Genomic DNA, 21,973 nt, shown 5'->3' with positions numbered 1-21,973 from the left:
CAGGGAACCTGCAATGGTGTATTACCCAAGGGATAACAAGATAGAATAAAGAAGGAGCAATTTATTGTTAAAATAACAAGGTTAAAAAACCATGGAAAACAATTAATACAATTAATACACATACATTGAATATAATAAAATGAATGATAGACAGATGCCTAAGCACTATCCGCACTCTTGTGATTTAGAACTTGGTCCAACTCAATTTTATTATATTCAATGTATGTGTATTAATTGTATTAATTGTTTTCCATGGTTTTTTAACCTTGTTATTTTAACAATAAATTGCTCCTTCTTTATTCTATCTTGTTATCCCTTGGGTAATACACCATTGCAGGTTCCCTGCATGTTTTGTCTTTTCCTTTTCTCCTTTCCTGAGGTCAAAGCATATTAGAAGAAACTACAAATCCACTCATCTCAACCTCACCTCAGCGCCAGAAAAGATCATTTCCAGCCTTCAAAGTTATATTCTCAACCTAATGTTTATTTAAACATCTATCTAGTTATATGCAGAGATCTTCTTGGTTTTCCTTGCAGCTCAACACTGATCCAGTCGCTGTGTTTTTTAATGGTTGTGCTAGTGCAGTGATAGGCAACATGATGCACCTCGTAAGGGCTGCACATATAGTGCACAGGCCTCTCCCCACCTCTTCCAGTCAGCTTCCTAATGCCAGCGTGCTCGTGAACTCTGTCCCACTCCTCTCCTGAGGCTTGGTCCCCACTGGCTGCTGCAGCGCTCGCTATGGCGGCCGCTGCGGGGACAAGAGCCGCCTCTCAATGGGGCCGGGCCCACTGCGAGTTTTTCTTCCAGAGCTGAAAATTGAGATGGGCTAGGCAACGCCCCCAGGTGGTTCAGCCAATAAGAGCGAACCTGCCAGGTGACATCATGGCTGCGCCTCCGTCACTCCCCAGTCACGCCCCCCCCCCCATGTCTTTCCCCCTGCAGCTCTCTGCAGACCGGGGAATTCGGCTGCACGCGCCGCCAGCCTCGCAGGCGCTCAGGCAGCGGGGCCGCAGCCTTAGCCTGGGGCCATAGAGGGGTTGGCAGTGCTGGACCGCGCTGACGCTGAGGCTCGCCTGCTGAAATCTGTGCGATTTCCTGCCCATGCAGGCGAGCCAGCGGGCGCGATCGGGAGACTGAGGGAGGCGGGGCAGTGATGTCGCTGGACCAATCGCCCGCGACGCACCGACGTCAACGACACGGCGCCGTGACGTTGACGCTGCTCCGCGCTGATTGGATGTTTTCAGCCGACAGCGCTCTGAAAAACAGCTCGGCTGTCGGCTGAAAAATCCAGCGCCTCAGCACGCCTGCGGACGCTCGCGTGAGCCCCCTCTAAAGACATCCTCATGGAGGATGCAGGAGCTCAGCGCGGAGCGTCAGCACGGCTCAGCGCGGCTTCCCCTGCTATGGACTCGGCCTTATGGGAACTAGTGATTAGCACCATCATTAGGCAGCTCAGAGAGTGGGAAGAAGCTATGATCCATACTAGCAACATCGCCACGCTGTCTCTCCTCTGTGCAGAGGGAGAGCTGCCAGCTTTGGTGGCAGCAGTTGGGGGCTGCAGGGAAAACCCCCAAGGGCCACCTGTTTTCCTGCCAATGTGCTTGAGTGGCTGCTGTGACAAGTAAAGATGTTACTTGTTTCTTATTATTTGGGATCAGGTGAAGGTGTGCTCTATGGAAGTGGTATATACATGGGCGAATGTAGAGCAATTTGTCAGACAAGATATGTTACCATGCACAGTATTTATTATTAACTCTAAATTGAAGCCCTAATACTTAAAAAAAAAAAAAAATATATATATATATATATATATATATATATATATATATATATCGTTGTTTTCTATGCCGTTTTGCTTTTGCATTGGAGGAATCTACTACCTGTAAAAACGAGAACTGTTGTGCAGATCAACTTGGCAGCATATATTGGAATTTGTATTTGTGTTGACGAGGCGAGTGCTTTCATTATTTTTATGTGGTCCAACAAATGTGGGGCAGAGACGTAATCAAAGGAGAAAAAGCAATTCCAAGTAGATCACACATTTTTGTGTTGCTACATTTTCACCGGTGTACAATTTTTTTATTTATTTTTAAATGTAGATGGGGAAAAAATCCCATAACGTTTCCAAACTATTACACCAATGGCGAATGCCATAATGAAGCATAGGTACTGATCAGAAGGAAGAGCAAAGGTCAAAATGTGATCATTTCAGAACAAGCCTATATGTGACTGCACTATTAAAATAACTAATCAACAGCAAAAATGCTTGTTTTTTCCAGGCATGACTGGTACCAAACAGAATCTCAAGTCATCATTACTATAATGATCAAGAATGCAGAGAAGAATGATGTCCACATACAGTTTTCGGAGAGAGAGGTAATTCTATTTGATTCCTACATAACTATTCTTCCTGCACCCCTTTAAAAAAATATATAGACGAAAATAGACTTCAGTGTCACTTTTTTTTTTTTTTTAATGGCTTTCTCTTTTAACTGTTCTGAAGACGTAGTTAAACGTGAACCAGGGTTGTAAATAATAATTTTTCAATTCCATTGCTCACCTGTCCGCTCCAAGAAAATATAAATTAATATTCTAAAGACTGGAGTCGGGAAGGAATGATCTTTTCCCCTTTTGAGACATCCATTGGATAATGTCACAGGGGTTTCTTGTTTGGCTTTTTCTGGATCAAAATACTGCCAATGCACATATAGTGCAGGTATTCGTCGTCCAAATTTTGCATAGGTTGATGTCGTTTATTTATTTATTTTTTTCAACCTCATCTACTATGCAAGTATGTAAATATTGAACCAAGAGGATGTACATTTTTGTGGCCCCCATATTTTCAGGGGTAATTGAACGCAGCATATTGCAAGGAATGTAAAACCTGAATCCTCATTTACTTGCTTAGCAGTATAAAGCACCACCCTTCAGGTAGTACTTAACCCATTCTGCATTTAAAAAAACCCCAAGAAGCAACATAGATAAAAAGATGAGCGTATGATAAGGTAAACCAAGAACAAAGCACACATTACAATTGTTGTCTTCCCATATCTGTGTAGCACAGTTTCTTTTCATTCTTTTTTTCTTCTTGTGCTGAATACAGTAGTAAAGTAATGATGGTTTGCAGTCATGAGACTGAAGGCATGTTTAACTGTAAGTCCATAATTTATGATAATCAAAAGGAGACTGGTGTAAGGGTACAGCAAGTGACAAAAGAATAATGAAAACAAAAAAAAAAGCTTCCAAATTTGTGAAGTGTGTAGGTGGAAAGGTATCTGCAACGTTAGCTCATGCATGAGTCTTAAATGTTAATATATTCCAAGAACCTTCTATTATCAGACAGCTAGGTTCCTGAAGAAAGAACACCAACTTGATAAGCGTGTTCTTGGGCAGTACTTTAGGAGACAGGAATATAGTTGTAGACGTTTAAAACGACACTCTGACCTACCCCAACGTGCGCGAGTTTCATTTGGAATCTTACCGTTTCTCCTTACTGTTTAATGTTAACCAGTTACAAGATTGCTACAACCGTACAATTTAGGACATCGACCCGAACTCCCCATTCACCAGTGTATTCGAAAGGTTGAAAAAACACTTTTGATGTGTATTATAAATAAACAATCCAGTGTAAGGAAAGGGTATGTTGACCAGCTGTGGAAATAGGCTTTAGGGTGTCCAGAAGTGCGTTGTAGCTTACTACACTCATAAATGAAGTATTCCTTGATTATATATCTAATGGAGGATTAAATAAAATGTAATGATACAGTAATAAACTATTAACCCGTAATTAAGCATTCATTGTTATTAAAGTACATTGTTTCCATTTAGTAATTTTTGTGTGATATTAACGGACTGGTATACTTTCAATTTTAAAGCATTTTGCTTCTTTTATTAAAAAAAACAAAAAAATGTGTGTGTGTGTGAGTGTATACAGCTCTGTATTTGTACATTCACAGCGAGTGCCTACCCTGAAAAGTGCATGTGAACGAAGAGCTGAGGCATCAAGAAAATGAGTTGTTTTTCAATCAATGCCCATCAAGTGTGTTCTTTCCTGTAAAATCATGGTCATTCTTCCTGTAATTGAGCAGCTGCCCATGTTTTGTTAGCATGTGAGCAAATCATTTTTATAGAGCGCCATGTTATATGCATCTTTTTAATTTTGGAAAAAGCCTTGGTCCTATGGCAATTGTACTCACCCATTTCTTTTAAAGCGTGAGTCATGTCAGATTTGAAAAGAAGCACCTGCATGTATCCATTTGGGCACAATCTTTCTTATGAGCAAATTGCCTAGATGTTTTTTATTTTATTTTTTTCCCCATCTGACCCGGCTTCCAAATAAAAGCATTATTTTCAAAAAATCTTTTTGTGGTCATCTTGAAGGCAAAAATTGCAAAGCATAGAAAAATGTTTCAAACTGCAGACATCCTGATTCTATATTTAATAACATATAAACTATTAATTTTCCCACAGTTAAATGCAAACGTGAAGCTACCTTCAGGAGAAGACTACAATTTAGCAATGTTTCTTCTTCATTCTATCGTACCAGACCAGAGTGTGTTTAAAGTGCTTTCAACAAAGGTGAGCCTTTTAAGTGCAAAGTATATTCTTTTAGCAATTCACATGGCATGTTTTTCAATATCCTTTGGAACAGTAGTACATTTCCAGGCTTGAAATGTGCATCTTTGTATACTCTTAACATTTTTCCTGGGAAGGTGGGAGAAAATAAAAAAATAAATTGAGGAATGGTATCAAAGACTGTAAAATGTGCAAATAGCAGTAACCTTTCTTGCCTGTAGTGAGTGATTAGCACTGAAGATAGCCTGAGGGGGTGATATGACAAATACCAAAATTCTATCAATTTGCTTCACTGCGTGCACAAATAGTTTCCTATATTGTAATATTCCCTGAGACTTTCAGGGGGGTTGTGTTAATACATTATTTCATTTTTGCAATATCCATATAACACAAAGTAAATCCTTCTGTATGCACAGCCACAGTGGTTTTAGTAACTTTGTTACAGTCACCACTTACCCTTTGCAATGTATAGTTACATAGTAGATGAGGTTGAAAAAAGACGTACGTCCATCAAGTTGAACCTGTGCTAAATTTAGACAACAGATACTTTATCCTATATCTATACTTGCTTATTGATCCAGAGGAAGGCAAACAAAAAACCCCAGTGACATATCATCCAATGATCTCATAAGGGGAAAAAGAAATTCCTTCCTGACGCCAAGAATTGGCAATCGGATTAATCCCTGGATCAACATCCTTCCCATGTATACTTATTTGGTATATCCCTGTATACCTTTCCTATCTAAAAAGATGTCCAACCTTTTTTTTGAACAAATCTATTGTATCTGCCATCACAGTCTCCATGGGTAATGAATTCCACATTTTAACTGCCCTTACTGTAAAGAACCCTTTCCTTTGTTGCTGGTGAAATTTCCTTTCCTCCAACCTTAAGGGATGACCCCGAGTCCTTTTGTACTGCCCGTGGGATGAATAGTTCTTTTGAAAGCTCCTTGTATTGTCCCTGAATATATTTGTATATCGTTATCATATCTCCTCTTAGTGATTCTATGTACGTCGACGTGGGCCGTTCGTGCTGTTTTCAGATTAAAATCCCTGTGCAAGTCAGAATTTGGAGGCAAAAACAGCGTGACGGGCTGCTTCGAAATGTATAGAATTGAGGACCATAGCAACTTTTTTGTTAACGTAAATGGAAAACTTGCTGAGAGCTTAAAGATAAACAAATTACTGTGAATGGAGAAAATAAATAACATTTGCTTTAACAAATCCCCTTATGCTTGCTAAACATTTTCTAAAATCCGTGATTGACATTCCAGGACCACTTTAGAAGGTTGCGGACCTACTTTTTTTTTTTTCTTCTTCTTTCTAGGAATCAACCATAGGATTAGGAAAAACCATTAGGTTGAAGCTTTGTCTTCCCAGTCGGGTCAAAAATATACCAGGATGTTTAAATATGTTTGGAGACTTGAGCTCCCAGTTAAAGGTTGGGACTGTAGAACAAAGTTATGTTTTTAATGAGTGTTGTCACACTTGCCCACTAGGAAGGATTTTGGTGTGGCATTTTGATTTTGACAAAAATAAAGTTTATCGAACAATCCAAGAGTTTTCTTTAAGGTAAAAGGACCTTCTCACCTACGACCAAAGTGAAAAGCACAATTGGCATGTTTTAACTTTGCCAGCATAATTCCTGCTAACACTTTGTAGCTCTCAGGTGGTCGTGTCACTTTCTGACACAAATAGAAAAGAAGCAAGTGTGGCAGCCATTCTTATAATGTCACAAGGGTGATGTAGTTGTTGTTCGCAAGTGAATGACACCTTTCTAAAAAAAAAAAAAAAAAAAAAAAAAAAAAAAAAGAAGAAATGTACACATTTTACGTGAAAGCTTAGAGGCAGTGCAGAAAAAACACAACCTGATCTATACCCATTTGCAATATTTCATTTAAATTGGGGTTTTAATTACATATTTGGCCACAGTATGGTGAGCTTTCCTACCACACAAAGGTAAGGCCTCGTCCCCACTGCTCTACGGCGTGCGCGACCCGAACAAGATTCAGCCCTCTATGGTGCCGGCCCCAGTCACTGCCACCGCACGCCTGCAGAAAGCGCAATGCGCGACCACCTTTGCCAAAAGACCAGATTTTTGGCACAGCGGCAGAGCGTTTGCAATGTCACGGTGGCGTGGCGTCATGGCCGTACCCCTCCCCCCTCCTCCCCCCCACGGTCGCAATCTCCTGCCCTTCTCCACAGGGCGTGGCTGAAACTGGTGCACGCGTTGCGAGGTGCTCCGACGTGCATGCAGTGACTGGGGCCGTAGCCTAACCCAAGCTCAGGCAAGTCCTAACTTCTAATTTAAAAATAAATTATTATTAATCTCTGACCTGAATTCCCCATGCTTTTCTCACTCATTTTCATGGAGTAAGATTCTCTGCTTTACACAAGTAAATGTGTTTTTTTTTTTTTCACAGCAGATCTGGCAATAGATGGGAAGGGAGCTTTATTAAAACTATTATAGAAGGTGGTTGCCATCTTTCCAAAACTACTAATCCAGTTCCATGTGTGAAGCTCATCCAACATAACGAAAAAAAATTACTGGAGTGTTGTTGAGGTGTGATCAAGCAGACCACACAACCACTAAAAGCCTACGTTTCTTATTACATACATCATGCTGCATAAAAGCCTGCACATCTTAAACGGTTTCTACTATTTCATATAAATTGATGTTTAGTTACCTTGACGTGGTGGGCGTGCTCATCATACATACTTTGGCAATTAAAACCCCAATTTGCAATTAAAACCCCAATTTAAATTGTGTGTGTTTAAATATTTGCGGACCTTTATGCAGCATGGTACTGTATGTGTTTTAGTGATTTTGGATGTGCGTTGAACTAAAAAACTAAAAGCAAAAAACACTTCCACAGATGTTTGAAATGTCATGCCATATACAGATGTAGCTGACGTTACTCTCCCTTTTAACGCAGGCTAGCACAAAATAGCACGATACAGTTCATGTTATCGCCATTGTTTTCAATAGCACTACTGTTAAATAACGCACCAGCAATAACGCAACACCTTGTGTTAACCAGGGCAGTGCTGTCTGCTACATCTTTGTGGATTATTATTTTTTTTCGGCATTTGCCCCTTAGGACCTGCATTATATTCCTCTGTTTTAAGCTAACAGAAGGGAATGAGGGCCCTGCTCCTGTATCTGTTTGAGCTGCTTTGTCCTTATCTGTGTCATTCTGTCTGTGTAATTGAGATCACTCTGAGTCCCCCACTGTACCGCGCTGCGGTATATGTAGACACTTTACAAATAAACGATAATTCGTACCAGGCCTTCCTCCCACCTCAAGCCAGCTCCAGTATCTGTTGTATTTGTGTTGGTATATATAAATATGCTTCTATTGGTTTAAACAGTTAACCCCAGTGTGGCATGTTATAAATGTAAAAAGTGTATATTTATATTTTACTTTGACTTTATTTGTGTGTTGGTAAAAATACATATCTACGTTAAACTAGATAATGATCTGATTACATGTCAGCTTGGTATAACTACTAGTGTGTTTTTGTATTGTTTTGGTTCCCTTTTCTATATCTCTGTTACAGAAAATATAGGCTAAGGCACCCTCCCCTAGGAATGCCTCATTTGAATCTGCTTGGGGAAGTTGAAATGCTCCTACAGTAGGTTAAAAAAAAACATAGTTCTTAGGAAATGACACATTAAAATACAAAATAAATGGAATTCTGTATCCGGCTAAGGTCGGTTTTATGAAGAAATATTCTGTTGAAGACGGATCTTATGCCCTTAAGGCATTAGCATTCTCGGCATAACCGAGATGGAAACAGAATGTTATTGAAAATCTACTTGATGAAAGAAATTGTCTGTGAGAATATCTATTCTGCTGGATGGCAGTAAATAAAGCTCTGATGAGCAGGGAACACAAGCCTTAATTGCTTGCACTGTTTGACAGAAGCACAGGCTTAGTAGCATAACTAATTAATTTAGGGCACCGTAGTTTCTAATTAGTCATAATGTGTTGGCCTGCATGCAGCTTGAGGTTTAGGTGGGGCATTTCTCATATATCTTACATCTGAAAATAGGAATATATGCAAATTAAACATTTTATTAGATTAATCGTTAAAACAAAGAGTAAGAATGCCAATTAGCTGTAATGTCCTTGTGTGGCAGACTATATACAGAAAGGCATGGATGCTCCATTTACACAAGCCCTAGTCAGAGAAGCACATTTATGTGCTGCAAAGGACTTTCTGTTCTGGCATATTTATGTATTGTAAGAAGTATTGTTGTTGCGTTACAGTTGGTGCTATTTGACTAGTTTTGTGATCATGGCATCAAACTGGCTAACCGTTGGTTGGTGACCGTGTGTTTACCGTTCTTAAATGGATTATAGTGCAAGGTGACTGAATGTTGTTGACTTGCGTTATCTGATTTCTCAGTAACGAGGAAGAAATAGTGTTACTGGTTGTCATCTGACTACATGCTCGTTATTTAATCATAGACAACACAACTCGTGTAGCAGTGCAAAGGCTTTAGCTTTCTAATATGCTCAACAGCGTTGAAGACGGTTACATGAACCCCGTTTTATTTTAAATGTAAAATGATTATAAAGTAGAGGTTTCTGTATTTTCAAAAGGCATTCACTACAGATGGGAACAATAGTTGCACACGTTGGCACTTTTTAAAAAAAAAATTAAACCTGTGATTTTTTTTAAACCTGGCTCACTTTCCAACTCCGTAACAATATTTTACACCTGCATGTCCATTAAATGAAAACGCTGCAGTCTGGTCTGGCTGGGTTTTTTTCTTCTGCCCTTTACAAAAGGGAGCAATTGAGCTGCTCCTATCTCTCCCTATCTCTCCCCACCTCTGGGAAGCCCACAGTTCTTCAAATATCACTTCTTTTATCCACAGGGGAAGAATATTTTCTCCAGGACAGCAAATGGCGTCCTGTTCACCTTCCATCTGCAGGGACCAATAGAAAGCCCTTTTCATTTCTTGCTTTTCTTGGTGACAGATGAGCAAATTTAATTTGGGGATGCAAACCCCCAACTTGCTTTGTAAAGGTGTGTGCTAGGGCTGCAGCTCTTTAGCTTTTTTTTGTCATGGAGAGTGTAGCTGAGCAAGCTGGCTTATATTTATTTTTTTCCAAGCAAGTCAAAATCCTATTCAAATATAAGAACATGTTACTGAAACCTGTTATGCTGTATTTACCATCTTGGTGCCTTTTGTGTGGGTACAGGAACTGGTATACTTATGGTATTTGGGCCAGTTTCTGGACTCCGCGCCACTTTGTAGTGTTCCTGGGGTTGGTCATATCCATGGCTCATTGAAAGAAGAAGCAGCCTTTTTTTCCATTCAGGTCCGAGTAGCACTTTGTACCACTAGATCTGTGGACACTGAATTTGACATTCTGTTTTTTCATGTAAAGGTTTAAAAATAATTATTTCATAGTTCCGCTTGTATTTTAAAATGAAATAAATCAGTCATGGGTCACATTGTAATAACATCCTTTAATAAATGTAATAGTTGTTCCAAGTATTGTCCCAAAAATATAGCAATAAATACTACACTATTTAACACGTGTCAGTGGCTAGTTTTGGGGGGGGTGGGGGTAGGGGACAGATCCTCCAAGAGTGCAGTAGTTCCAAAGTTTATCTGATGACCGTATCGCTTGAGTGAAGCACACAAGATTGACAATATCAGCCCTTTAAGGGACTTTGGTCCTTTTCCTGTGTGTTTCATTTATAACCAGTGTTCGACAAACCTATACATTTGCTCGCCCCGGGCGAGTGGATTTAACCCCTGGGCGAGTAAATATTGGCCCAAGCAGCACACGTTTGGTACTAGGTGGCGAGTAGATTTTTTTGTGTGGCGAGTAGATTTTTTGGTGATTTGTCAACCACTGTTTATAACCATCATTAAAATACAAATGATTTCAAAATGCTTCTGATTTTCCTGTTCTTGAAAGGCATCAATTACAAAAAAAAAAATGATTTCTTTATTGGCATTAGTTCCTTTTGGTCCTAGGTCAAACCTTGACCTTAAAGATGTTTTTACTAATTTTATGAATATTTGTTGTAGTTAATTGGGACCTGGATGTTTTGCATCAGCATTACCCCTTTTTCAGATGTGTGGCAGGTTTCTGTAGAATTATGGTTTCATTGCTAAAAGGTATGCTACCAATTATTATTTTTTTAAAGAAATAAATTTATAGAAGTGGCAAAATCTCTATTCTTATGTCTTATTGACCTGATCAGAAAATTGCCTGTCTGTGTTTCAACTGAATCTTGTACAATATTCAATTGGCGCTTGCATTATAACTGTGATTTATGTGTGCTGCCTTTTTTAGGTTGAGCTGCACGGAGCTTAATTTGATTTTCTACAATTGAACTTTTTATTTACGCACAACTAACCATTCAGTGCCCAAGGGCCAAGCAGTGTTTAGAGGCCAGAGGCTGTGCATTGCACCCAAAATGTATTAAGTCAATTTGGGTCCTCACAGTAGTTGAGATTTACAGTGAAAATAGTTTCTTGCCGAGACTTGCGTGGGTTTGGAATTGCAATTTAGTGTGAAATTACAAAAAGCGTTAAGGTGACCCCTCTCTTTACACCAGAACTCAAGTTAATTTGGGCTGCATACAAGGAAAGATTTGTAGCTGCAGTATTTCAGCCTAATATAGGAGGCTGAAATGCTTCTATTACCTGCAGCTGATGTGTAGTGAACGGCATGAGTATATGTTAAACTTCAAGTCAGCAGTTGCTAGTAGCTGATGTGTATTTTGCTTTCTACAAAGGGGTTTTTGTTGCAGGGTCTACAGGGCTCCCTGGGATATGGTGGATATAGGTAAAAATGTTTCCTGTTTTCTATTCCTTTCATAGTTATTTCCATTAACAGTGTCACTAGTAAGAAGAAGAATCTGTTTTTTAAACCCCTTTGAAATTGATTTTAAAGAAACCTCCTTTGCCTCTCACCCTTAAACGAAAGCAGCATTGGGAAAAATGCATGTAAAAGTGATTTACGAAAAAGGTGCCTATCCATCAACATTAAAAAAAAAAAATATATATATATATATATATATATATATATATATATATATATATATATATATATATATATATATATATATAACAGACGACAAGGAAGCCCAATGCTACATCCAACATGACAGAAATACACAGTAAAATACTTATATATTCTCTTGAAATAGGGTCATTTAGTTTAACCCTTTGGCCAAAGCGTTGTAAGCTTGCGAGCCACGTCAAGGCAGACACCTGTTCGCAAGGCCTAACACTACCAGATAAAATACTAATATACCTCTATTAGGATTAAAATTCTCATTTACCTCTATTAGGAGGGAGAAAGACCAACATTGGATCTAAATCCAGCAGAATGATGCACTTGCAAACTAGGGAAGTGGGGAGGGGCGAGCTTAAAACCTGGGAAGGAGGAGCCACTAACCTCCACCAGCTGGAACAGCTGAGAATGGGTTAACGAAACACAGAACCCCAGTACGCTCTTTTTGGGAACCCCTGAGCCCCCGGGGACAAAATATATATATATATATATGTATATGTGTCAAAATTGAGTGCTATTGAGCGTGGCATATGTAAACAACAGACAAGGAAGCCCAATGCTACATCCAACATGACAGAAATACACAGTAAAATACTTATATATTCTCTTGAAATAGGGTCATTTAGTTTAACCCTTTGGCCAAAGCGTTGTAAGCTTGCGAGCCACGACAAGGCAGACACCTGTTCGCAAGGCCTAACACTACCAGATAAAATACTAATATACCTCTATTAGGATTAATATATATATATATATATATATATATATATCGTGTGTGTGTGTGTGTGTGTGTGTGTGTGTGTGTGTGTGTGTGTGTGTGTGTGTGTGTGTGTGTTTTTGATCTTGGGGGTTAACAAATTTTAGTGGGAAATATGGTTGTCCTAGGTTTGACACCCGACAGTGCAAGATGTGCTAACAAAACATTGAAGGGCCTGGGGATGTTCTCCATTTTCTTTAAGGCAAATCACATTTGGAGTTTAAGGTTTGTTTCACTTTTTCACCAATTTCTCTTTTCTCCTGTTTTGCGATGATTTAGATGCTGTGTGTAAATTCAATTACAAAATGTACTTGGCACATTTTAAGCAGCCCTTTTATGTCTACTACTGTTATCCTTTTTTTCATACTGTGCTTCTGTTTGTGCGTTTGATTTATTTATTAAACTTTCTTGCTATTTGTGTATACTTTTAAAAGCAGCTGCCTCACATAGCAACTCTTAGGTTAAACTACAGAGGTCCTGATTTGAAGATTCCTCATGGGGAAAATAGTCAGACCTTCCCAAAGGTGTTCTCGTCCCTGTGCAACCCATAATATTGATGTTATGTGATGCCCTTTCTCCTACCTTTTTGGGGGAAAAAGCCGGCTAAGTGGAGACCTTTGTTTTCTACATACTCTGATTTTGTTCATCCAATTCTGGAAGAAGAAAAAAAGGAGGGGGGAAGAAATTGGTGCTTTTTAATCACTTGTCTTACCCTCCCAATATATTTAAATAGATATGTTTTGCTTCTGTTTTATTCGTCTGAGAGATTTGTAACAAATAATGAGCTTGGGATAGAAAATCAATATTGATTAAATGCAAATTGTTCTGTATTTACCTGGAATTATAGGCATTACCGAAATCCCTTCTCTGGTTGTTCGTAGTCAGTAATGCCTGGAATTTTGGCACTTGGCCAAATCAAAGAGCTGGAATTTCTTTCCTTGCTGGGCCGGGCGCATGTTTAGTTGGTGGGAGTGGATGGAGCTGGTCCAAAGGACCAGGTGGATGGATGACTCGTTAAATTATCATTTTTGTTATGTAAAAAAATGTCTTGCCTATAATAGTAATTATCTCCTCATGTGGGGCATTACCTGGCCATGAATGCCTTCATAGGTTAGTCAAGTCTTCCACCCTGGGCATTAATGGTCAGGTAATGCTCTGTCCTTCGGGTTTATTACTTTAAATATAGGCATTTTCCCAGAGACCTTTTTTTTAAATAATCCCCAAAAGATGGGCTTTAAGCCACGCAGGCATTCATGTCCAGGTAATGCTCTTTCCTGGGGGGATTATTACTTAAAGTAAGACGTTTCTGGGAAAAGGCCTATATTTAATCTCCTGATTTACTTTGTGCAATGTTGCTCACAGTTCCTTTTTACATATCATTGGGGATAGAAATGAGCACTGTCGGTATGGCAATTTTAAATTGCACTTATGTGCTGAAACGACTTTTCCTGCAGCTATTGTGTGTTCTTTTCTAGATTGAGATAAAAATGAAGAAAGCCGAGGCACTAAGATGGGAGAAATTAGAGGGCCAGGCAGACTGTCATTTAAAACATTTTACAACAGGTATGCTATCTCCCTTTTCACATCTTGACTATATTCAAATGATACATTGTCCAAAGCGACGAGAGATTTGTTTCTCGTTTACCTGTATCTAAAAGCCTACAAATAGTTATTTGAAATGGGAGAAGATGGAAATATCGGATTCTATTTGTAGTTTGCAACCCATTAATTTGTGTGAACATGGCCTGAATGCTATGTCTTTTCATATCTGTGTGCATGCGTAAACTGTTGAATTGCCATTTTATATGAAAATGACACACCAGGGGATATAATCTTGTTAATGCATTTTGTAAAGCTGTATGATACGGGGACAAGGACTGGTGAGCTGACTCGCTAGCAGATGATAAGGCTTCTCATTCTGCTCCTTAGATAAGACTTTAGTACTGATCTCATTCCTATGGTTCAGGGAGAGCCCAGCGGTTAGTGATAGAGCTGTGTACCTCCAGCACTGTAGGAGTTAAGCAAGCAATAATAAACCATGGATAATTTAAGGTATTAAAGCTATGTCTACCCCCTGGTTGATGTGACATGCATTCTACAGAGTGATTTGTAGTGGTTTAAAAAATAAAATGGTTTCAGTGCAGTCAAAATACACTGTTAATGTGAGAAGATATTTTACAGCAAAATCTTTCCTTTTGTGATTGCATGTTTTTTTAATGGCACCCAACTCTAGTATAGGTCAGTATAACAGTGAGTATTCATTAGAACCCCTATCAATACTAATAACATGCTAGCTGGCCTATGGTGTATTGGTGCACTTTTTGCAGTATTGACTGTATACACACTTCCACTGGCTGTAAGAACATCCAATGAAGTTTGTTAAGTCACTGTTCAGGTTGTTTTATTGCATTGGATTTCAGCCTTTTAAGTCTGGTAGAACTTTTAAAAATGTACCGGGATTCTTTGGAAACCCGATCCCACTTATCCGATGTACATAACAATAGTTGATGCAGTTAATAAATTAATAGATTTCCAAAACACTGTTGGTACAGTGCACATTTGTTACATACGGTCTTAAGAACCAAAATCAATATTCTATCTCCTTAGATTCCATGCACAAATACCCATCATCTTCTCACCACACCAAGAACTGGGATATGCTGATGGTCGAGATCAAAGAAGAGGAGAAAAATGAAAAACTAGAAGGAGATGCGGCTCTAAATCAGCTATTTCAACAGATTTACTCCGATGGTAGCGATGAAGTGAAACGGGCCATGAACAAGTCATTTGTAAGATACAGAGCCATGAGTACCTACCACCTTTACTATACTGATACGGAAAGCATACTTTCACGCATTCATTTGAATTTCAATATACCAAGAATTGCCAACGCTGCATTTCATAAGGTTTTGCTGATTGGTTGCACTCTAACCCCCTAACGTTAAATATGCTGAGATGGAAACATTGTCTCCATAAACCTCCAGCCTCCACAACTCATTTTCCTTGACCAAATATAATTTCGAAGTGGTTCGAGCACAACGATAACCCCTAATACTTGGTCGATTTTCTGTTTTTCATGTCTTTTTAAGGCTTTTGAAAAAAAAAATTGACCATTCCCTACTAACTCCTTCTTTATATATATATATATATATATATTAATTACCATCCTTGCGTCCCTGGGATCGGCTGTCTGTTCACATATGCTATATTACATATTTTTTATCTTCTGGATGTGAGTGCTGCCTCTTTTTGCCTAACGCAAGGATGGTAATATGTTTTATTTTATTCGTATGGGACTAGCACCACCACTGTATTTCAATACATAGAGTGCCAGCTACTTGTTTTTGTTTTAGGGGCCATTGGATCTTGTTGTATGAGTCCAGTGGCCCTACTCCAGAAACCCCATGCTTGTTTTTCAGTTTTGGAAGACATTTTATTTTTGATTGGGCATTGGCCTTCTTTCATAATATTTATTTATAAACTGTTTTACCAGGAAGTAATACATTGAGTTACCTCTCGTTTTTAAGCATAATAGCCACCAGTATGATATCTTATTAGTTGACCTCGGTTATTGTCTTCCTGACTCTTATGGTGAAGTAAGGTACTGCAAATAGGTGACTTTGTAATGAGTTGCTGCACTTACATCTGCACAAGGGGGCCTATGTATAAAGCGTTGCTAAAAGCAATTGTGTGAAGTGATGCACAGAAAAGTAGCAAATGTATGTGTCTTTCTATACAAACGGTTTTCATGCGTTGTGCGACAACATTTTTTTTTTTTTATGAAGGAATAATGCCTGTGGTGGAGTTAGGCAGATGTGGTCAGTGGCACACATGTAAATATGCGTAAGAATAGTCAGTCAATTTTTTCTTGGCGTACAAGACAAATGCAAACAATTCTTGAAGGGGAAATTCCCCCTACCGGTTTTTTTTTTTTTTGCTGAACTATGTTAATTGCCGCTCCGGGGACCCCCCTGGTTCCCGACATACTTTCAAGGGAATGGTGCTGGCGGCACTGTCCTTTCGAGAGGAAACAAAATGGAGGTTTAACTCCCGCGTTTCTGCAGAGGTCTCCTATTGGCCCGCGTGAAACGGGGGATTTATACTTCCATGAAGTACTGGCAACACCTTCTGTTTTTTTAATCGCAATGCTCGCTACATTTTTTTCAATATGCCGTTAAACCAGCCCCCTAGTGTCTGCACACGCATTGTTGTGTTGCCCTTTTACCTGTTTGTTGCCAGAGCGGCCTAGCAGCTCATTGCAAAATTATCCTCTCTCCTGGCAGCACAAGGGTTCAAATAGGCAGTTATATATTTTTTTTTATATTTATTTTCATTAACTTTTTTTTTTCCATCCTTATCACATTCTCTCTTTTTTTTTTTTTATGTAATCTTATGTTAGCTATCCATTTCTGAAGGGAAAAAATGTAAAATTATGTATCATGCTCATAAAATAGAAGGAAATGAATTTAGTACTTGCAATACTGTTTTTTCCCAGGACTACAATTTCAGCAGCTTCTGGATGGAAAAATGACTGATGCAGAAAAGAAAAATTAGCATAATCTTTCTGTGCAATAAAATCCTGCTAGCACTATTTAATGAAAATAGACTGTGCCTAATAACCATTAAAAAGAGCTTCCATTTTAGCAGCATGCCATTGAAGTCTGAAAATGTACTAAAAGAAAAACACCTTTTGTATCGGGGATAAGTATTGTTAGAATTCAACTGCCAGACACATGTGAGAACAATTGGAGAGGTGCACTAACCCGTTCATTTTCTTATTTTCATGGAGTGAGAACATAATGTGGTGTAAATGGTCCATTTGCATTTCCGTGGCACCTTTTTTTCCCCCTACAAAAAGCACTGTTTTTTTTTAAATGTATACATGAAAATAATTTAGGAGTAACGGGATAATGTTGACTTTTTTTTTTTAATTCACTGGTTTTATGATAAATGTATACTGTCCTATTTAACAAAACGGAAAGAAAAAAAACCCAGCTCAAGTGAAACGTATCCCCTTCACATCTTTCAATTCGTGTCTTAATCACAATTGTTGCCTAAAGAGTCTTAAATATTTTAGGACGGCAGCTTATCATGAAAACGTGCACGAGGGGCAATCAAAATGCCCCATCTGATTAAAAAATAACTAAAACCCTGGGTATTAAAGACAACTGCTACCTGAAAGGGTCATAACGTGGGGAGTTCTGAAAGTTCAACAAGAGCGCATGTATCCATCCCAACATGACCTTCAATGCTGAACAAAGGGATTTAAATCCCTTCTTGTTGGCATTTCAATCTTGTAAATATAGAGAAGGTATTATTTTTGTGTTATATGTAAACCCAGCTACTGTATTTAAGTGTTTTGTGAAATTAGCATAAACCCAATATGCTGACCACAATATGAAAAATGTATCTCTTCGCATCATCTACAATGTGTCTGAAAGATGAGAACGTCGCATTATTTGCTGCAGCAAAAAAAAATACATACCTGATGTTTGTCATTTGAATTCTGCATTTTTGTAATGCCGTTTTTAATGGTATGTATGTGTATATATACTGTAAATAACTTGAGAATTAGTTGTGAACGTTTTAAATGTTTGGTTTCCATTATCCATTTAAGTTCTGTGACCTGAAAATGAGTAGCCAACACACCTGAACCTTGAATATAGTCAATGTGGGGGTTATTCATTAATGTGTGATCATGTTGATTATGCATCTGACTCCCCCTGACTTAAATGGGAGTTGCTGTGCGATAGTGTCCCAATCTGCACTATTGTGGTTTTATGAATAATCTTCAATGTATTTTAACCATAGATAATTCTTGATTTGATTGATGTTTAAGATCAATGTGCAATGTGTAAGGGGTCACCCTATGCAAGGACTCAATCACTTTGCAGTTGTTAATTTTCCTTCTGTTTTGCAGATGGAGTCTGGAGGCACTGTTCTTAGCACCAACTGGACGGACGTAGGTAAAAAGACCGTGGATGTTAATCCTCCAGATGACATGGAGTGGAAAAAATTCTAATTTTCATCATGGGAGTGCAGAGTGAAATCTGCAGTTGGCTAAACAGTCTGGTACACAACAGTTGTGTACTGTCATAGCTCTTCTTCCTTTGCTTTCCAAAATGTCAGATTTAGAATGCTGTGTGTTCACTGCTTCTATTAAATGTTGCATATGATTGAATCACAAGTGTACCTTATCCATTATTCCTGTGCTGTGGGAAGCAGGAGCCAGGAAAGTAGTATGAACAATGATTCCTAATGCACATGGGCTCGGGTGTTCTATTAATATTAGGAGGTGTAACCTTAATCACTTCTGGCAGTCTTGTAAATCTTTCCAAATGAACTGCTGTCTGCCCTTTTATGTATTGCAAGATGTAAATATACTTTTTCCAAAAAAATGTTGCTTGTGTGTTTTTGGGCTCAATTGTTTGCAGTGAGAAATCTCTGCACATTTCAATGTATTGTAGATGTATATTGGTAGTTTGTAATTTTGGTACATTAGTATTGTGGATTGATGTCCTGTTTGATTTGCATGGTAAACGGGAAACACTGGTTGATTGACGGGACTGGAAATAAGCAAATGAACTATACTGCTGTAGTGGCACATTGTAGGAGCATTCATGTTTCTCAGAAAATGAACCAGATGGCCACGTGCAATCATGAGAAATGCTCCTCAAAAAATAGTTTTCTTATTCAAAGACCTAATGTGCATGTAATAATGAAGCAGCGCCAACTTTATTTGTATGCGTGAAACACCACTGCGGATATATGCGGGGTGCTACATGAAGAAATAAAGCAGTCGGTGTAAGATTCTATTAAAGCTTAGAAAGACATTTCACCGTTTTGTATTTAAAGCTTTATTAACAGAATACATGAAAAAACAAGTTCACGGACTGTGCCTGCTGCCTTATTTCTTACATTCTGAAGTGGTTTTACACCGATTTTAATCTTTTAGAGAATGTCGAGTACCTGAGCATTGTGTTTAAGTAGGAACGCCCTTTTGTTTCTTGGAACAAAGTGGGAACCGTAGTGTAAAGTCTCTTTGGCTATGGTCCAGGGGAATCCTATCTATTTATTTAAATGATTAAGCTGATGGACCTCCTATACATGATTTTAAATTTTTTTATTGAAGTGAAACTTCTTTGCCGGCACCTACTGTACCACATGAAAATTTCCCTGGCAGTAAATTGCCTTGATGGTGACGGAAGTGCAGTCCAGGAAGTGACGTCACTGCTGGCAGAAGAGGCCAACAGCAGTGTTGCCAGCACCCAACAGTCACCGGAGAGGAGGAGGACGACTGATACACACACACACCAACCCCCCCCCCCCCCCCCCTCTCCATAACAAACTTATGTGCCTTGGCTCACCCAAGATCTCCTCCGGTCGGGAGATGGGCCATGTTCCTACACCACCACCGGAGGGAGGGAGAGTGCTGAGTCCGCCGTGTCCCTGCAGCACTGCCGGGAGGGAGGGGGGGGGAGAGAATGCTAGGAGAGCCTACAGGACATGCTGAGCGCACCCTCCACCTGAGCGCCACACATGGAAGACACACACACAGTGACACACCCACAAGGAATTCATTTACTATAAATATAGAAGTGCAAATAGATAAAACGTGTTCCAAGTCAAACTTCTTTGCGTTTTGGCACTGAAATTGTTTTGTTTTTTAATTAAAAACATCATCACAAATACAATATCTGTGACGAAAGACAAAAGTTTCACTTAAAATGTGTGATCATGGCACTTTTTTTTTTTTTAAAGGAACAGTTCTGAATATGGACTGTTAGAAATGTGTCACTACATACCCATAATCCTTAAATACGCGTGAAGGTGGAGTCATGGAGCACGGCCACACCTGTTCAATCTTTGTAAATGTGGTTCTCCCTTGTGCCATCTGGATACCATGCCAACTTGCCTTACCTAATGAGGTACCCAAAGAACCACCCATGTGGCTTGCCCCTGTTGGTTTGGTTCTGAACCTTGAGTTGTACTTACCATTTATATTCTAAAAATGCTTTGTGTTTTCCAAGACTGACTGAACAATTAATACCGTTGCTATGGAACACCTTCCAACCATACTGCTGCTATGCAACTGCTTAGCAAGTTCTGCAGTTCACCCTGATATCCCTTAAAACTTTTTAAAGCTAATGTAATATCAGTTTATCCACCCAGCTTACTATTTTTCATGTAAGATGAAAATCTATTTTCTGCTCCAGTGCTGGAGTACTCAAAAATGGGTGTTTACGCTATTTAAAGGTACAATCCCACATATCCTGCCATTTTATTAAAAATGTAGCACTAATTGGCTATCTTAATCTAACTGTTTAAAGCATAGATTTGGCTTTGTTTCTCTGGAAATTATTCATAAACGTGTGTTTTTTTTCTCCTATATGAGTTGGCCCACCTTGACCTTATTGGAGAAACAATAAGGATCTGATGAGAGAAAAAGGAGGGTATTGGTTGTGCAAGCATTTTTTCAACACTCACTAATATAAAATAACAGAAAATCGGACTGAAGGTGTTTACAAACTATTTGTAAAAAAAAAATGAGTACAAAAGGCATTGGTCGCTAGGGAAATATGAACACTATTACTGTATACAAAACAAATGAAGATTGAAATTCTTACGGCAATATTTTTTCTGTTGAAACCAGAATTTAATTGGTGCAATTCACACATGCAAGGAAATAGAAATAGCAAATGCTTTATAAACTTGTTATTGGTATCCAGCACATAGGAGGGTGGTTCTGGGCAAGTTCCTCACAACCCCTCTCTTCCCTCCCACCCCCCCCCCCCATACCTTTTTATAGTGTTGTAATCCTTGCTTTTAAATTATGCTTGGTCTGGAGTTTTTAAAACGTAATAACTATTTTGAACACATTGTTCTGCTGTGTGTTGCAGGCCCAGTTGACACTGAATGGGTTAAAAGGTTACCTCCTAGTATTAACGTGCATTAATGTTGACTAACTATATCTACCTTTTGAAAATGCCACTACATCTTAAACAGAGGTTTAAGTATTGTCTAAATATTGGTAGCCTTATACAAAGTAACCAAATGCGTTGGCGAGTTTTTGTTTGTACCTTTGTGTTTACAGGCAAATTGGTAGCCCACACTCTGGTGGTATTATTAGCCAAAAGGTATAAAAAAAAATAAGTACTACATCAGAATTACGTGGAACCTGAACAAAATAGAAACTTAAAAGCATTGTTACACACAAAATAAATAACAATTCTTTAAGTGTGATAGCATTATGCAAAGAAAATCGATTACATTGAAAAGTTTTTTTTTTTTTAAATACATTTTTGCCAGCTTTGTTGGACACCCTTTAACTTTATTCCATGCTGAGCGAGCCACAAATGGATACCTTCCAGGGAATAGAAGCACTGGCATAGTAAGTGCAGTAACCCACTTGATGCAGTAGTTGCTGTCTGCTGATATGCATGTGCATTGATTCATAAACTGATGAAAATCAGTATGCAAAATATAGGCCTTGTTTAGCCACCTTTGTGTATCCACCAACAAAGAGTTTGAAGAATACACAAGGGAATGAAAACTGAATTTGTATTGTCATCTAAATGTCTGCAAACT

General features: G+C 38.8%; 1 protein-coding gene across 3 annotated transcripts in view; it reads left to right on the top strand.

Moving 5' to 3' along the window:
* Positions 1 to 18,566, top strand: part of SUGT1 (SGT1 assembly cochaperone of MIS12 kinetochore complex) — a 57,275-nt gene extending 38,709 nt beyond the window's left edge. For all 3 annotated transcript variants that reach the window (XM_075591055.1, XM_075591054.1, XM_075591056.1), the window contains exons 10-14: positions 2,284 to 2,380; positions 4,475 to 4,582; positions 13,861 to 13,948; positions 14,993 to 15,174; positions 18,306 to 18,566. In XM_075591055.1, the coding sequence (XP_075447170.1) occupies positions 2,284 to 2,380; positions 4,475 to 4,582; positions 13,861 to 13,948; positions 14,993 to 15,174; positions 18,306 to 18,407 (577 nt within the window). In that variant the 3' untranslated portion in view covers positions 18,408 to 18,566. The remainder of the gene's footprint in view (positions 1 to 2,283; positions 2,381 to 4,474; positions 4,583 to 13,860; positions 13,949 to 14,992; positions 15,175 to 18,305) is intronic.
* The last annotated feature ends 3,407 nt before the right edge of the window (positions 18,567 to 21,973 follow it).

This window comes from Ascaphus truei, chromosome 3 (genome assembly GCF_040206685.1).
Source record: "Ascaphus truei isolate aAscTru1 chromosome 3, aAscTru1.hap1, whole genome shotgun sequence".
Classification (NCBI taxonomy): Eukaryota; Metazoa; Chordata; class Amphibia; order Anura; family Ascaphidae; genus Ascaphus; species Ascaphus truei.
Note: the sequence above shows the minus strand (reverse complement) of the source record. Positions and strands in the feature narration are given on the sequence as shown.